Genomic DNA, 17293 nt, shown 5'->3' with positions numbered 1-17293 from the left:
AAAATAAACTTATACAATTAAAAGCGGTTTACAAAAAGTCGATCGTGGTAAAATATAAAACAGACATTATTTTTTTTTTTCTTTTTGATTATATTGAGAGACTCGAATGGGAAGGTACAGCTGAACAGCCTGAAGAATAGAGGACAATTTCAGTAGAAGACCAAAACTGAGGCTGGATCTTCTATACGAAAATCTACTCCTTGTTCCATCATCTTGTGATCGTAATGATAATTGATGTCCTGTAGTACCGCACGATTCCGAGCGTTTACGTTTCGTGGCTTCACGTGAATCGTACGAAAACCTGTTAAATTATATTTTAGTTATTGATTTTCATTTTTTAGCCCTTTTAATGACAAAAAATGACTCTGTTTAAATACTTACGTGTCTTGCTTTCAGCTTGAAGCTGACAGATGTCACGCAAAGTGTCGAGACTTCTTATTATACCGTCGTATTGTAATCTCGTTAGGTGTTTGCAACGTACGAGCATAGACACCAACAAATCATCCAGCAACTCGCGATTGTTTCTTAATTGTAGCATCACTTCCGCTGTAATTGTACGCCAAAATTTTTATCAATGACTGTGCAAAATATTCTGATATATTTTCTTGAAATTGGCAGATTCAAATTGACTATTTTTAATAGGCTATTAATAGCCTTTTCGACACTATCCATTGTTAACGAAAAAGCAATTAATAATCTTTTAATTATTACAACCTAATGTCTATAATTCGGTTGAAATGATAAAATCATGCGAGTTTAAAGTAGAAACTCTGAAACACAAAATTCCGTAATTTCTATTATGACAGCTAACGCGTTGCGAAATGAAGGATACGTTTACCAAGATGAATGATTTTCAAGATTTTATTATACCTAGCGTGTTGGTGTAATGGGTAATAAGCAGTCCAACAGTGCTTCTGAAATTACGAGATCTGCTCTGATCCCACACATGACCGCTGAACATTTGAAAGCTGGCCAATGGCACACTGGGCAACAGCAGATAGCACATATCTTCGTAATGGGAGATGTTAACTGAAAATCAAACTTAACCAGCTAAATGGTGTATAGAATCAAACCTATGCATAGTATCGATCTACAAAATAATTTCTATAAATTAATTGATAGTTTTAACTTGTTGACTGCTACCTGCGGGGTCAATAGAGGGGTCAACAAATTATTTTTATTCTTGTTTATTTCAGATAATATTTTCTTAAATTTTCTATAATATTCCAAAGCTTTTGATTTCTTAATAGAAGGGTCAATTAACAAAAATAATAAATAAATCTTCTTAAAAATAAAAATGCTATCTATCGAAATTATCAGTAATTTCAGCATGGCATTTAACGTGTTAAAGTGGGTGTCTAATTTCTCATTGAAAAATCTCTTATTGTTTCTCGTTGAACAAAGAACCTCTTCGTCAGTTACAGAATTCAAAGATCCTCCACATTTTACCCTCTTACAACGAAACACGTGGGTGGCAGGAAATCAATAATTACTTTTACGTCACTCTGTATTATATTGTACCTATAGTGTAAGAGACGGTAAGTTCCGGGCAAACGAGGACCAAATTGTGCCAAGCAGTGTCTGCGATCGTATGTTGCCTCGAATCTGAATCTCTCACCGATATGTGCAGAGTTTTCAGCGCCTTTGACGCCGCGTTCGCTAATGCATTCAGAGTCTGATCCGATAGGGCTGGATAGTCGAGTCTCAAAATGGTCAACGCTCGGAATCGACCAAGCAGACGCAAATATCTAAAAATTCATAAGAATAAAATGATAAATCTGTTGTATAGGATTGATCGAGCTGTTTCACGTGCCTCGAATTACTGTGGGGTGCTTGCCATTCCCGGAATGCACCTCGGAGGTCTATATACGCCAAGTGGTCGCTTGAACCTCTGGAAACACTGGCTAAAAGTCGCAATACGTCGCTTACTCCAAGATTCGCGTTCAACAAGCTTAATGTTTCTAGGTTGTGCTGACAGCTGCGTAGAGGTATTGATCTTGTGAGGGATTACTGATAGGGCTACTTGAAGTATTTAGTCTTGTCTTACGTATTAGGAGTATGTAAAGATTTGCATCTATTCTTAGACGGCTTCCTTATTAATGTTTCATACATAATATACGATTCTTAATTATTAAAAATTTTAGAATTTCGAAATTTTGGAATTCTGATATCTTGGAAATTCATAATTGTGGAATTCTAAAATTTTTAAATCTTAAAATTTTAGAATGGTGAAGGTTCAAATTTTTGAGTAGGGGTCAAGCCCATCCTAGCCCCAATAATGATGGAAACTTTTGCATACCCCTTAACATAGATTGATATTGACGAATTTACCACCTCCAAAATCTTTTATTTTCATTTTTCTTATTCAAATTAATTATTTCTCAAATTTTTGGATCAAACATGGTACCAGAGTCAAAAGGAGGAGAGCTATTTAAAGCATCTTCCACTTAAAAAATCAATATTCAATTCTATGCAATTGTATTGTCAATCATAGTTCTAAAAAGGTATCACTCCATATACATTGAATGGTTGCATTGAAACGTATTACACGAAGAATTTCAACCATTTAATGATTTCATAATTAAAACTTGACCTACTTTACCATGTAACTACACCTTCTTTGAATTAGATCTCTGATTTGAATATTAAAAAAGAGGATATCCTCAGTTACCCTAAGAAGTTTGCAAGGGCATACAACAGTTTGCCTCTGTTTCCCCATTTACAGCTAAATATCCAATCGGTGAGTGTCAGTCGTTTTAATTGAACATTTTTAGCCCGTATGACTGTAAGGAAATCAGCTCCTGCTTCCGCTTGAATGTTGCGAGTAATACGAGCTTCTCTTGGTAGAATATAAGGTCGCGACCAGGCGAGTTCGAGGCTTCGCATGTGCTGTCCATATTTGGTCTAAAATCAGATATAATTTAAAATCAATCACCAATAAAAAAAATATATAAAATCTTGTCTAAAGAGAAAAAAATTTATTTTAACTATTCAACAATAATATCAATGAAACAAAAATAGAATAGAATAAAAATACAATAGAATCTTCAGCAGCTAACAATTCATTCTATCAAGCTCTAACTGCACTTAACTCGACAACAGTGAGTCTTTGTTCGTTTTAAATGAAACCACTGGCAACCTAGCCTCCAAGAACCCAAAGCATTCATTCATTTTTACACCATAATGCATTTGTTAATAAATATGATGTGAATGGTGATTTCGTTTTAAAAAAAAAAAAAAGCGTACGGCTAATTCTCCCGCCAGAGGAAAGTCACCCCGCAGATCACGATCGATAAGGACAGTTACAGATCGCCAAAGAATTGGCGAGGAAAGTGCACGGTTCCATGAGCGACAGACTTGTGCAACATTGGCACGGTCCCCACGATCGAGGTGACTAAATATCTGCGTCAATATCAGCTCCGGCAGCTGATCCCACATCTCCCAGTTTCAGCTTGGCCCGTCTTCATCTCTTCGTGGCTGAGGCAGCTGTCGCAACCTCGTCAAGTTCTCTTGTCACGCTCCTCGATATCGAATCGATTATCATCGATAACGCGCAATCAATCGCGTGAATTCATGATAAATCAAGCGCTTGAATCACCTCATATATCGAACCCGTTCAATTTCGATAATAAAATAAATCTTTGGAAGCAATAAAATCAATTTATTTATTGAAAAGATATTTGGTGAACAAAGTTTATGGTAATAAGTTCATTTAATTTCGTAAATAAAATCATTTTGAAGATTATTTTTTAAATTTGCCGCCACTGTGAAGGTCTTCCTTTAAGTCGTATCGTACTTCCGGTTTCTTTCAAGTCCGCAAAAAATGTCGTGCCCCAATTTGTCGTAACGTATCTCCTGATTACGTGATGCAGTCTGCAGATGAAATTGATCGATGTAGGTAGTGCGCCTTGTTACAACCAGGTCACATTTCTTTAGTAACTCTTGTGTAACTAGAACGCAAAGATATCAGATTTGATATTATCGTTTTTTATTAATTGAAGCATGCTTCATCATCTAGATATTGAAATTTAGTAATTATCAAAGTCATGTATTTAATTGAATATACTAAATACTGCATAAAAAGTATAAGGAGTAAGTTTATGTAATAGCAAGTTGGAAGATTATTTAAATTAATATGTGCACGTTTATTTTCTAATAACATAAGTAAGTTTTCCCGCTTACGGATTTAACGTTGCGGCAAGGTTAGTTGTGCGATATGTTCCAAGATGGCGCTGCGAGAGACGAAAAAGTTGTATGCATTGAATTTCTATAGTCAGTATGTACACGTAGTATATTTGAGTACGCGTGTACCGGTGATTACGTGGGATTGAATGCACGGCATAATTTATAACCACGCAGTGTCAAGGACTAAACTGACCACGGATCGTAGTCACTACCGTCAATTATATCGGCGATATCGTGTATCCCTTAGAAACAAACTCTTCGCCAGATAATTACATAATCGTTTGATCTTGGTCTTTGACCCCCGCTAAAACCTGTCCACGTGCCACTTTAACACGTAAAACGTGAGCATCATTTAATGTGCAGCATTTTACGTCTGTTGAACGGAATATCTGTAACGTTGCCAATTCGAACGAGAATATTACATGTGTCGATAAAAAAGACCCTCGTCGACGCTGTCAAAAGGCGAGAATGAAGGAAGAGGCGAATGAAGTATTGGACAAGGAACAGTGGAAAATCGAGGCTCAAGCAATTATCGATGACGTGAAGCACCATGTAACGGACATAAAAGTATCGGAGAAATTGCAAAACAACCAATTCTTGTATTTGAATTTAACCACCTTAGAGGGATTGAAGTTTTGCATAGAATTGTCGAGTGCCGGTTTCGCCGTCGTTGGTAATGACCATGACGATAGATCACAAAAAAGCGACGAACACTTCGAAACACCTTACAGCTTGCTAGATTTCGTTAGCCCTCAATATAGAAATTCCTTTAGCAGATCACTTGTTGATAAGCTTAAAAAATTAAGTGACAACCAGTGAGTAAGTTTCGGTTACTTCGTACTTTTGTGAAAATAGTTTTCATTTCGTGCTACGACAATAGACTCTCAATATCGGACATAGTTTATAATAAAGTGGCGAACATGTGTGGTTGAGTACATATATCTTTCAGAATCATGCATTTGAAATCCAAAATAAATCATGATTCTCAACAAATGCGTCTTCTCTTTGCGCAGTGTTCGTTTAATCCGAATCTAGCCGAAGATACCCGAGCGCACCGTGATTTGCAAGGACAGTATCGTATTGGATACACAGTCACAAATGTTTCCAAGTTTTTATGTGGTTTGACATAAAACTATATTCCTCAATAGTTTTGTGTATAACATCAAACAAATCTTTTAATGATCGCGTAAAATATGTAATTGGCAAATTCAGTGTGAATCCTGCATTCGGATAGTTGTGTGGTATTGATATTACTCAAAAGAACTTATGGTATTTTGTGACAGTACACGATAGATACGGTAGTGCGATACCGACGAATCATGTTTCCCTAGGAAATATCCCTAGGAATCGAAAGATCACTCTGTGCAAGTGGTAATATCGGTTGTATTTACCCCCACCTCTACGTTCGTTGCTCTGTGTGCCGTTTGGCGTATTCCACTGTCGGAGTTGTGAAGCAACGAAGCGGTTTCGTCAAATGTGTCGCATTATGTATGCGTTTCGTGCTGTTTCTGAATGAGTTTATCATCGATTAAGTGTCTAAGGACGACACAGTGCGTTCCATTTGATAATATCGCTGCGGGTAGTGTGAGTATGTCGAACGGTGAACGATGACACGCCCGTGAAAAAAACGATAACAACGGCGGTGTATCCTTTGATTGACCAGAAAGGCACAGAGGCAACTCAGTACGCGAAGGACCATCTTTGTATATTTCTGTGTGATTACATTAAACAAAACATGCTTCAACCGAGAACCGCGTGCATCAGACGGTAAAGAAGGTATGTCAGAAGAATATTTCTGCGACTCGAGTGTGTCAAACAACTGCGGAATCATGACAGTTCGTTTGTTTTTATTCCACTCCCGTACCCCATTTCTTGATATCAACACGAAAGGGGTGGAACAATCGCATCCTATATCTCTATGGATCCTACACTACTGCTAACAGTATCGTATATGCAGAAATGAGTTGCGATAGTAACGTAATATCACAGGTTGCTGAGTGTCGTCAATTCTTAGTCGATGCGCATAAGTACATGTGTATTCCAACATTTTCCGCTAGCTTTTTGCGAATACACAGCGTTTCAATGACATTTAATGAGTGTAAATAAAAAATTTTATAATGCCAGCATGTTTCTCATGATTTATCCACATACGGAACAGTACTGTTATTGTTACAGGTATTTAGTTTACATAAGAACAGCAGCATAACGGAATTTGTATCATTCTGTTCAGAAGATTTTGGGAGATTTTTTTATTTTATTTTCTTGTTGAATACAAAAAAAAATGCAGTTTTTGTATTTATATTTTATTGCATACCACGACACAATTTTGTGTAATAAAATCTATTTTTTTTTTTAAATAAATAAGCGTTAAGAGACTTTAAATATACCTTATTAAATAACGATAATTAGTAATTGTATAGATCATGTTTTGTAATAATTTTGAATTTCAATGTATCGTTAGTATTTTACATTTAAATTAATATGTATATAGTGATTAAGTAAAATGACTGTATTGAATAGATAAAAGAAAAATAATTTTTTATTATTTCATTCATAAAAATTATAAACGTGGTTTATTTCTTTTTGTTTATCATTGCTCACGTTTTTTCCGCGTAATATATTTGTCACGCTTCGAAGGCAATGTCGATGGTCTAATTATGATAATCAGGGTGATTCATCAGTTAAAGGATTGGGTTAAAGGTGATAGAATGTGAAGGAATCAACTGTAATTCTTTCTCAGACGTTCTATCAAGGGGATTACGAATTTTATTACCCTTGTTTGTTATTTCATGCGGAATAAAATTTTTTAATAATATTTTCAACTAAATTTCATTGTTTAATAATTATAAAATTTTGTTACCTGAATTTAATAATTGTTATAAGTTTTAATTATACTAGATAATATTGATGAGCATTTTTTATTATAAACAAACGAATAACAATAACTTTTATTGTACCAAATATTCCATATACTATTTTTGGACAAGGCGCATAATTCACTATGCGTACAAGATTTAAATTAGATAATATCACTCTCAGAGAAAATTACAGCTCAAAATAGGTATATAGAGGTCAAGTAAAATGGAACTATTTGTGCAGCAATTTACTCTTTCATTTATTTGTTACTTTAATCTTTTTGTTAATTTCTTGTTTCAACATATATATATAGTTAATAAATAGTTGTAAATCTTGTTTAGCCATATGTCATTAAATTGTGTATACATGTATACATTTTATACACATCATGAAAGAAAGTTTATAAATAATTTTGATTTGTAATAAAGAATATGACTGTGTGATAAGATATAACAAAAAGTACTACATTAACATGAAAGATAATGATGATATCTAAATTAATAAAGCAATATGTTGGAAGAACAGATTAAGGAAGGAATTAATTTTAATCAGAACGATTTATTTGTATATTTAATATAGGATTATAACAAAAAGACACACTTGAGTATGTATACATAGTGTATTATTTAAATTAATACAATAATAGCAAAATAATTGAGCAATCACTTTTTCAGAAAATAAGGGAATGGCTAGTTTGATGGTAACCGCTTCAAGTAAGAATAGTTCACGCAGTACATCACCCAACAGAGGAAATACATCGACATCACAACAACAATCAGCTAGCTTGGATCATACTCCAAAAGCACGTAATGTTTCACTGTAAGATCTTACTTTTTGTAAATATTATTTTATTATATCTATATTGGTACATAATAAGATTAAGTTGTATATTTCCTTTTTTTTGTAGTATTTTTTACATAAAACTGAGAAAACATTTTTAAATTTACATTTCCATATTTTGTGCTTGAAAATATGATTACTAAGTTCTTAAATAAATAAAAAGAGAATAGTACAAAATTAATCTAACTTCACAGTTCCCAAACAGGGGAGGGTAGTACAGGCAGTGGAAGTAGCGGTGGAGGCAGCTTCAGTATGAAAGGTAGTAGGCAAAAATCACCAGGAACTGTGATTCGAGTAGGAGATGCTATGGATGATCCAAATACCAATCAAATCACTGCCGAACAAGATGAGTTTGTGCCAAATATTCATCCACCCACTGATGATGAGGGAGTATGTACCATCTTTATTGTAAAATGACTTCAAACTTAATAGCTTCAAAACTTCTTGATATTCTTTGCGTTTTATGTATTTTTATTTTCTCATTTTTATATAATGCGTGATATACTTGAATAATTTTAGATAAACTGGTTTCCTGTTGAGATATCCTTCTGAATATCTGTTACAATAGTAAATATGATTGTATATCCTTATATAAAGTTGCTTATGTAATGTAATGCTGTTGTGCACGCAGCAACAATTACACTGTATTACAAGGTCATCAACCACAACTGTGTAATCAGGGTTATAGGTTAAGAAATGAAATAGTTATTTGCATAATTTTCTAAGTGGCTTTGAAGCTAGAGATCTTAATCTTCAGGAATTCAGAGTGCATCGTTGAAGTATGCTTTACCGAGTATTGTATTCGATAGAATGTGTTTTGTCAGTTGTACTCCATTTCTTTTAACACTATTTGGCTAAGTAAATAAAATTTATTTATTTTAACGTAAAATTAACTTTATTTTCAGGAACAGTATCACGCAACACAATCGTTCCTATCGAATGGCTCCTCCGAGCTAATAACAGACGATGTTGACTCTAACTCTGCTCGTGTTTGTCAAGCTATTGAGCATATTCAAAATAAAATTGCTAAAACACGAGAGCTTATAAGAATAGAACAAACCACCCGTGATGGTAATTTTCAATAATTAACATACTCCTCAAACGTGTAACTTTTTAAATTAGAATGGTAACTTTTAAATACGAATGTAAAACTTGTTTCCTTTCAGAAAATGTTAATGAGTATTTAAAATTAGCTGCTAATGCAGACAAGCAACAACTAAATAGAATCAAGGCAGTATTTGAGAAAAAGAATCAAAAATCAGCGCACAGTATTTCTCAACTCCAAAAAAAATTGGATAGTTACACAAAGAAATTGAAAAATTACGAGTTAAATGGAGCACCTGCGAGTCATAGGCAACCTAGAGAAGTGCTTCGTGATATGGGACAAGGACTCAAGTGAGTATACTCTTTTCTTTTTTCAATTGTATCTACAGTATGTTAATTACATTAGCACTACAGTAAAAGGACATATTTATAGAAATACACCTTGCATTACATATTCTGAGCATGTTCTCATTAATATGCAATTAATATCGTTTAAAGTCACTTTTAATTTCGCATTAGAAAGTAGAAAGATTATTGGTTTAGCATATATTTTTTTTTCTATTCATTTCTTGTTTTCTAGTTTATCCTTTATTCTGCTAAGTATAGACAGTGATACTTTCATCTAATTTAAGACTCACTTCCAGAAATGTAGGCGGCAATATTAGGGATGGAATTACTGGTTTTTCAGGGTGAGTATTCATGTAAAAATAGATTTTGAAATAACGCTTGTTCCTTACAAACATTCTCAGTTTCAAGTTATAAGCATATAATTTTGTATCTCATCTAAGCTTTTATTATTTATTTCATATATTCAGTACATTAGAAGTATATTAATATAAAAAGTATTGATGTGAATTAATTAATGACCGATTAATATATCTTTTAATCAGCTGTTATCTTGTAGCAATTAATTATCTTTGTTCCTTTTATATGTTCCAGAAGTGTTATGTCAAAACCAAGAGAATTTGCACATTTGATAAAAAATAAGTTCGGTAGTGCCGATAATATAAACACCTTATCACGTGAGTGCACTTTATTATACATTATCTTTTAATTAATTAATACAATATTTTGTCCTACTCTGTTTCATTTTTAAAAAGTCAGTATTAAAGATATCAATACATACTTCGTGTTTAAAAAGCACTTTTACCGAGCACAAATTGCTTTATGCTAATAAATTGTAGTATTACAAACAAAATACTGTGCACACCTTTTCACTTATAATATACATGTATGTAAATACACTACCAATATGATTATAATCATAATCAATAATGTATTTATTATTTTAAAACGTTACTGTTTCACATATTTACAATAACACAAAAGTATATACATGCATTAGACGTGTACTGTAGTTTATAGTGTAATTATTTTCTTGTTTTAACCTTTAACAATAAACATTATTTAATATTTTGCGCTGTCATGGCAGTTGAAAGTAGTAAGTAATATTTTGGCTAACTTTTTCCTAATCTTTCTATTCTATTTAACTATACGTTACGTCTCCTATGTGTATAATTATTTCATTTTATTTTCAATGATTTAAAAAAATAATCTATATGTGTACACCCTAAACTTATGGGCAATTTTCGCACAAGAATGTTGTGTTTACTTAAAAGCTTCAAATTATAATAATGGTTTTGTGTTATTTAATAATTTTGCGTTATAATCTTTGCCTTGCAATCTTTAGTGGCTTTCGTGAGTCAAACATTCGCTTTCCTTAACATCAGTTATCCAATACAACAACAAAAATTAGTCATTCAGAACAAAAATGCAAACTCTAAAAATACACAACAATTTAAATGTATTCTACTCTAAATGAATTATGTAACTATATTGTACACAGAAATATTTCTAAGTTGCTGATAATTTTAATATTTATAACGGCTTGGCGTTAATATCTTATAAAAAAAAATTAAAGAAAACTGAATAGACAACTTAGTTATCAGCGGCAAAATAATTTAGTATTGGATAACATTCTAACTTGCGACGTCTGTGTCTCTACAGATGGCTCGACTTTTTATGTAAACGATACACCGCGTGCAGGTAATGGAGATAACGCTAGTGTTGAAGATGAAAAAGCACACCACGGATCAGCAACGCTTCCCGGTGGATGTAGTTTGGGCTCGACACACAGTGCCGCGGCAATTAAATTTCCGTCTGAAGAAGGTTCAGAATGTTCTAGCGTCACGAGTGAAAGTGGGCCCGGTAGTAGAGGTCAAGCACACACGTGCCCTAGTAATAATAATTCTGCACTTAGTCTTAAGTCCATTTTCACCGAGTTACAAGAACACAGAGAAAACTTGGATAGGATGAAAGAAAAATTAGAGGGTCTTAAGGTTCGTCACCAATGATTTGTGTATTTAACAAAATATTCTTTTCTTTTAATCTCATATTTATATAATTTCAGACTCTACAACAAGAGGTGACATATCTTTCCCATGCTTTGCAAGAGGAACGATTTCGATGCGAACGTTTGGAGGAACAAATCAATGACCTGACTGAACTCCATCAAAACGAGGTAGAAAATTTGAAACAGACGATAACAGACATGGAGGAAAAAGTGCAATATCAAAGCGAAGATCGTTTAAGAGACATACACGAAATGCTGGAATGTTGTCAGACTAAAATTTGTAAAATGGAACACCAACAACTACAGCACCAGCAATATGTGACGTTAGAGGGTCTGGATAACAGTAACGCGAGAGCGTTGGTTGTTAAACTCATAAATGTAGTATTAACAGTGTTGCAAGTTATTCTACTTCTTGTTGCAACAGGTGCTGGTATAATGATGCCTTTCCTTAGGACCAGGTAGAGTGATTTTTTTTATTTTTTTATTTAATCAAATCATGGGATATGTTCCCAGCTTCAAAACTTGTTTACCTATTTTTTTATTTTACAATAAATGGATAATTGTAATACAAATTATTATTCAAGACTAATAATTCATACTTACGTCATTGCTTCATACTTTGTTTTTATATCATCCCTTCATACATCTCATGTTCATACAGCATCTTTATTCATAATACCTCGTGACGTATATCACCGTTCGATTTTAATTTCGCGCACTCATTCTTTTATTTCGTTTTCACATCTCTGTTCCAGCTGTACTAAGCCTCATTGTTTCATGTGCAGGGTGCGCATATTAACAACTACGTTTGTTGTATTGGGAATAGTGTTCGTTCTCAAACAATGGCCTGAGGTTCACGATGTTGGCAGTCACCTTATGCGCCATCTTAAACAAATCCTCGCCGTTAAGTAGCATCGTAAGTACATTACCAAATTAATTTTTCTAAAAATTGGGAAATTCATATTGGGTCGTATGCATAAAGGTAATCAAATGTTTGTAAGTATGAAGTATAAATAAAAGTAGAAAATTTAAGAAATACTATTTCTAGTAAGTGCTTAATCATTTATGTAATCGAGTATTTCAAAAAAAAATTTCTAATAAAAGCTTTTACTTGCTTTTATGAATATGGCCTATTTTATGTTACTAACATATAGTATAACACTTTTTGGGAAATTTCAAAATATCTATTAACCTGGAATGTAGCAAATAAATAGGATTCATTTTAGGGTGGAATACTTAAATTTATTATACCCTGTGATGAAGAACAATTGTACACAATGATCAACATTTTGGACCCATTTATATCAGTGCTGTAGTTTTGGAGCAATAATAGTAGGTATATGCGCAAATGATTTTATTTATATTTGAAATTTGATCATGTTCACCATTATTCGATTAAACGAGGCGAGTGATTAAATCAATTTGATACTGTTAACAGAATTATTACATATAAAACATATTTTGCTGTGCAAAAATGTTTCACTTAGGAAGAAAAGGGTAATTTTTCCTCGAGACGATAGATGAAAGTGTCTCTTATCCCTAATGCAATTGTTACGAATTTATTGATATCCTCTTCATTTTTACCTGAACAATTTTTATTCTTTTTTTTTTAAGGAAAACTATAGTCCATGTATTTGCACGGTTAGTTGAGTGCTCTTAATGTAAAGATGATTCTGCTTTGTAATGAAATTAAAACATCTATCAACCATAAAGAGAGTAGTAATTATAACGCTGTACGCTGATATTGCTTGATTACATACGGCACATTGTTAGAAGAATTTACTCCGGTGTCATATAATTACGTTCACTTTTACATAAATCATTGATTCAAAGGTAGAAGAGAAATGTTCTATCGTCAAGTGTCTGTGGGAGGTGTTAAAATATTTTTCTTTTACTCCAGGAATATAGTTGGTATACTTGATACCGCAGAACTAAACCAAGTATTTGTAATTAAAGTCGTCCAATTGCTAAACAATAATGTAAATTAAGAAGAATAAAAGTACACTTAAAATAATTGTAGGAACTTTTCACATTCAGAATGTATAAAGTAGTATGATGTACTCTTTTAGTATTCGATGATAGGATGATTTGATCATTTTTAGAAATTGCAACGTTTCTAATAACCTTTATGTATAATTCATAAGTTAATTCTACATTCATGGGAACTTGAAATGTGTGTATATACCATAACATCAAATATCAAAAGAGGACCAACATGCTGTCTTTTCCTCTTACTCTATAACAGTAATTTATTTCATATGCAATGTAGAATAACACTTGTTTCAGAATAAACGATATTTAGCTATTTATGCTCTTCAGTCTCATGAGTGTTTAAAAACCACCACAGACACAAGAATTACATACATATACTGTATCGAACATAAAAGAAATGAACCATGACAGATATTGAAATGAGAGAAAGACTGATGGACTACATCGCTGTTATAATTGTGAATAATTTAATATTTGTGGCGATTTTATGTTGCTAATCATTGAGGAATGTTAAGTCGATAGAATGATAATGAAAAAAAAAAAATGAATATAAGAATAATAATGATGTAACATGCAAAATTGTATAATTATATGAAGAAAAATGAATTCATAAATTAACATAGGTGCTCAAAAATCTGTGAATGTGTAAAATATTTTGATTGTATTATTGCTACTTATAGGGCGAAATATCATTTGTTTCATCTTGATTTGTTTTCTAGTTTTTGTTTTTATAGTATCATCAAAAGCATAAAGTCATTCAACTTTCAATGAAACTTCGCGAATCATTTGTATATCAAGGAACAACAAATTTTTCGATCATCATTGATATAATCTTTTTTACCCGGTAAAATATTTCACGAACATATTTCTAATTTGTATTATATTCACGTATTAGATTTTTTGTTATTTGTATATGTTGGGCTATGTAATGTTATTATTTCGTTAATCGATAAAAAAAGATACGGAAAATCATTTTTAATCAATAATACTTGTAAATAAAATAAAGTTTATGTGGTAATGTATTTCGTTTGTTATGCTTGTTATTCGTGAATACAAAATCAAATTTCCTAATTTTGTATTTGACGGTATAATATATTATTAAAAATATTATCATCTTCAATCCCTATAACATATCTTATTTTTGTCTTCGTTTATCTTTTTTTATAATGTTTATAAAAGGCGATCACTTTTATAATTTTATAACTTTTTTACACCTTTGATACAAATGCTGCTAAAAGATATTTCATGAGAATCATCGAAAAAATTGTTAATTCATTAATAATGGAAGTTTGATCGTGTATTTATATTTGTATTATGTAAATTTTTATATTGTCTCGGATCGCGTGTATCTTTATTTTCTCATATCGACTTTCCTTTTGTAATTGTATCATAATAACTTTGTTTAATTAAACCTGTTCATTGATTAAAAGAACGTTTCTTTCGAACGATCCTCTCGTTGCGTTCCTACGAATAATTTTATTATTTACGAATTTATATAAGTATGTCGCTGTGATTATTATTAAGTTTATACGTAAGTGTCGAGGTTGCAAATCAGTTTTGAGATCAATATAATTGTAAATGGAAATTTTGAATGCATTTTTTATGTCTGTATTTTCGTACCAAAATTGTAACGTGAAAAGGAAAGTGTTTGGAAGAATGAACGATATTCAAAGAACAACAAAATACAAATTTATTGGTTCAATTAAATGTTACATAGATTTTAATATTTTACAATCAAACTGTGTTTGCTTATTATTGTGTAAGTAACAACTAGATAAAATATATGTAGAGTGTTCAGAAATACGCTTCTATATTTATTGCATTTTGTCATTGCAAAATATTCGAATTTTACATTTTTAAGAATCAATTGTTATTTATTAATATCGCTGTTTATATTTACAAAAGAAACTCCTTAATTGATGTGTATTAATAAATGACGGAGAGCATAAAGTAAATTAAAAATGTAGAATGATATTCTCTTCCGTACGAGACCTTATTTCTAAATTTAGTAAAAAATGTATATTTTAAAAATATTACTATAGCGGGAAAAACATGTGGCACCATCTAGTATTAAGGGCTCAGAAGGAATTTTTGCATTTCACCAATGGCAGTGACTACAGATCCAGCAAGAGTGGACGTGCTTTTGTTCTCGAGGATTTTGGGGTCCCAAACACCCCCAGGCGCAGTTAGATCTGTATATACGCAACACAGTCGGTATGACAATCGTGCCTGTTTTACCAGTTTCTATTTTACCGCACCTTTCACTGACTGTTATCACAAGCACTGACGAGAAACTGTCTTGTGTCTCTCGTCGGTGTTAATAAGCTCCTTTTTGTGAGAATGGTTTTTGGTGACTCAAAAAAATTTGTTTACCATTTTGGCTTGGTTAATAAATCATTTTAAAAAAGCAACTGACAATAAGTTATTACTTTAATTTACCCAATTTCCTTACCGAGTTTATTTAACTTACTTTACTTCATTTACTTTATTTTTTCGCTTATTAAACAAGCTCATCATAGGGAAATAAAGTTTATGATTTTATTCCACGAGCAACCATCCATTTTATAATATCTATTATTTTATCCTGCCCTATGGACACCGATTCACTTTGTCCAGTCATTTATTATTTATCCTTCCTTATGGATACCGGCTCACTCTTTCCACTTATTTAGTATTTTATCCCTCTTTATGTTCCTAAGCCTACCCTGTTAAGTTATAAATTATTTTATCGTTCTTTACGGACCAAATCCACACCTCCAAATTATTTATTATTTTATTTCTCTTTTTGGGCTACGTGGGGACCACCAATCCCAGTTATTTATTATCGTAATCCACTTTATGGCCCAAGGCTTGCCTTCGCAGTTATTTATTGTTTCATTCTTTTCACGGACCTCGCGGAGACAACACCTAAATCACTTTATCCCCGTATCTCTTGTATCCCTGCATTTCTTAAATTCAAACAACCCTTATATCTCTGCATTCCTAGCATCACTGTTTCCTATATATCCCTACATTCCTTACATCCAAACAACCCTTATATCTCTGCATTCCTAGCATCGCTGTTTCCTTTATATCCCTGTATTCCTTACATCCAAACAACCCTTATATTTCTACATTCCTAGCATCGCTGTTTCCTTTATATCCCTGCATCCCTTACATCACTGTTTTCCATACATTCCTGCGTCCCTCACATCTCTGCAATCCTAACATCTGCATATCCCTTATACCCTTATAATTAAACTAAATATATAATTAAGAAAGGAAATTCGAAAAAATTTAGTTCCTTTTATCGCCACCAGAGGGCGCTAATTCAACGTCGAAACTTTAGTTCGCATTTTTGCCGCCAGAGGGCCAAAAACATAGCAAGGTTTAGTTCCTTTTTTCACATCCAGATGGCGCTGATTCGACATCGAAAATTTAGTTCGCATTTTTGCCGCCAGAGGGCCAAAAACTTAGCAAGGTTTAGTTCCTTTTTTTAAATCCAGATGGCGCTGATTCGACATCGAAAATTTAGTTCGCATTTTTGCCGCCAGAGGGCCAAAAACATAGCAAGGTTTAGTTCCTTTTTTCACATCCAGATGGCGCTGATTCGACATCGAAAATTTAGTTCGCATTTTTGCCGCCAGAGGGCGCAATGCGGGGATATCTGGATTACTGACAATGAGATGTAATGGATGCAGAGGTGTAAGAGTTGCTGGGATGTAAGAAATGCAGATATGTAAGGGATGCGGAGATGTAAGGGTACAGAGGTGTAAGAGTTGCTGGGATGTAAGGAATGCAGAGATGTAAGGGATGCGGAGATGTAAGGGCGTAGAGGTGTAAGAGTTGCAGGGATGTAAGTTATGCTGAGATCTCAAGGAAGCGGAGATGTAAGGGTGCAGAGGTGTAACAGACTCTGGGATGTAAGGAATGCAGAGATATAAAGGATGCAGCGATGTAACGGATGCCGGGATGTAAGGGTGCAGAGATGTAAGAGATACAGAGATGTAAAGGATACTGAGATGTAAGGAATGTAGTGGTATA

At 33.0% G+C, this 17293-nt stretch overlaps 3 protein-coding genes across 15 annotated transcripts; 2 read left to right on the top strand and 1 right to left on the bottom strand.

Annotated features, from left to right (window-relative positions):
* Nucleotides 1-15: 15 nt before the first annotated feature.
* Nucleotides 16-3620, bottom strand: LOC117601484 (F-box only protein 39). Of its 2 annotated transcripts, none has more exons than XM_034318242.2 (7): nucleotides 3247-3620; nucleotides 2672-2904; nucleotides 1814-1978; nucleotides 1522-1748; nucleotides 871-1029; nucleotides 382-546; nucleotides 16-301 (listed from the first exon to the last, which is right to left on the bottom strand). In XM_034318242.2, exons 1-7 carry the CDS (start codon nucleotides 3436-3438, stop codon nucleotides 150-152), a joined length of 1293 nt encoding a protein of 430 aa, XP_034174133.1. In that variant the 5' UTR covers nucleotides 3439-3620; the 3' UTR covers nucleotides 16-149. The 2 variants fall into 2 exon arrangements, with proteins under 2 accessions (XP_034174133.1, XP_034174134.1); XM_034318243.2 differs by lacking the exon at nucleotides 3247-3620 and adding an exon at nucleotides 3093-3182.
* A 634-nt stretch (nucleotides 3621-4254) lies between these two features.
* On the top strand, nucleotides 4255-5961 carry LOC117601487 (GSK3-beta interaction protein). Its single transcript, XM_034318245.2, has one exon. It carries the CDS (start codon nucleotides 4654-4656, stop codon nucleotides 5002-5004), a length of 351 nt encoding a protein of 116 aa, XP_034174136.1. The 5' UTR covers nucleotides 4255-4653; the 3' UTR covers nucleotides 5005-5961.
* On the top strand, nucleotides 5079-13949 carry Dmtn (transmembrane and coiled-coil domain 2 protein Dmtn). 12 transcript variants are annotated; one of them, XR_013062281.1, is made up of 12 exons: nucleotides 5083-5961; nucleotides 7716-7860; nucleotides 8076-8271; nucleotides 8787-8952; nucleotides 9048-9276; nucleotides 9570-9614; nucleotides 9865-9947; nucleotides 10933-11264; nucleotides 11336-11736; nucleotides 12034-12194; nucleotides 12505-12610; nucleotides 13565-13949. XR_013062281.1 is itself a non-coding variant. In XM_076688704.1 (11 exons), exons 2-10 carry the CDS (start codon nucleotides 7727-7729, stop codon nucleotides 12188-12190), a joined length of 1719 nt encoding a protein of 572 aa, XP_076544819.1. In that variant the 5' UTR covers nucleotides 5079-5961; nucleotides 7716-7726; the 3' UTR covers nucleotides 12191-12194; nucleotides 12505-13949. The 12 variants fall into 12 exon arrangements, 11 of the variants coding, with proteins under 11 accessions (XP_076544819.1, XP_034174126.1, XP_034174124.1 ...); XM_076688704.1 differs by having other exon boundaries at nucleotides 5079-5961; nucleotides 7716-7847; nucleotides 8087-8271; nucleotides 12505-13949; XM_034318232.2 differs by having other exon boundaries at nucleotides 5082-5961; nucleotides 10972-11264; nucleotides 12505-13949.
* The last annotated feature ends 3344 nt before the right edge of the window (nucleotides 13950-17293 follow it).

The sequence above is a fragment of the Osmia lignaria genome, chromosome 6 (genome assembly GCF_051020975.1).
Source record: "Osmia lignaria lignaria isolate PbOS001 chromosome 6, iyOsmLign1, whole genome shotgun sequence".
NCBI lineage: Eukaryota > Metazoa > Arthropoda > Insecta > Hymenoptera > Megachilidae > Osmia > Osmia lignaria.
The sequence above is the reverse complement of the archived record's forward strand: the minus strand, read 5'-3'. Positions and strand labels throughout refer to the sequence as shown.

What these genes read in the sequence shown, in the direction of transcription:
- LOC117601484 (XM_034318242.2), bottom strand. Translation starts at nt 3,438, where the DNA reads ATGTGGGATCAGCTGCCGGAGCTGATATTGACGCAGATATTTAGTCAC. An exon ending in TACCGTCTCTTACACTATAG is followed by an intron (nt 1,030 to 1,521) that starts GTACAATATAAT and finishes TTTGATTTTCAG; the next exon opens with TTAACATCTCCCATTACGAA. An exon ending in CCATTACACCAACACGCTAG is followed by an intron (nt 547 to 870) that starts GTATAATAAAAT and finishes GTACAATTACAG; the next exon opens with CGGAAGTGATGCTACAATTA.
- LOC117601487 (XM_034318245.2), top strand. Translation starts at nt 4,654, where the DNA reads ATGAAGGAAGAGGCGAATGAAGTATTGGACAAGGAACAGTGGAAAATC.
- Dmtn (XM_034318228.2), top strand. Translation starts at nt 7,727, where the DNA reads ATGGCTAGTTTGATGGTAACCGCTTCAAGTAAGAATAGTTCACGCAGT. An exon ending in AAAGCACGTAATGTTTCACT is followed by an intron (nt 7,861 to 8,075) that starts GTAAGATCTTAC and finishes CTAACTTCACAG; the next exon opens with TTCCCAAACAGGGGAGGGTA. An exon ending in AGAACAAACCACCCGTGATG is followed by an intron (nt 8,953 to 9,047) that starts GTAATTTTCAAT and finishes GTTTCCTTTCAG; the next exon opens with AAAATGTTAATGAGTATTTA.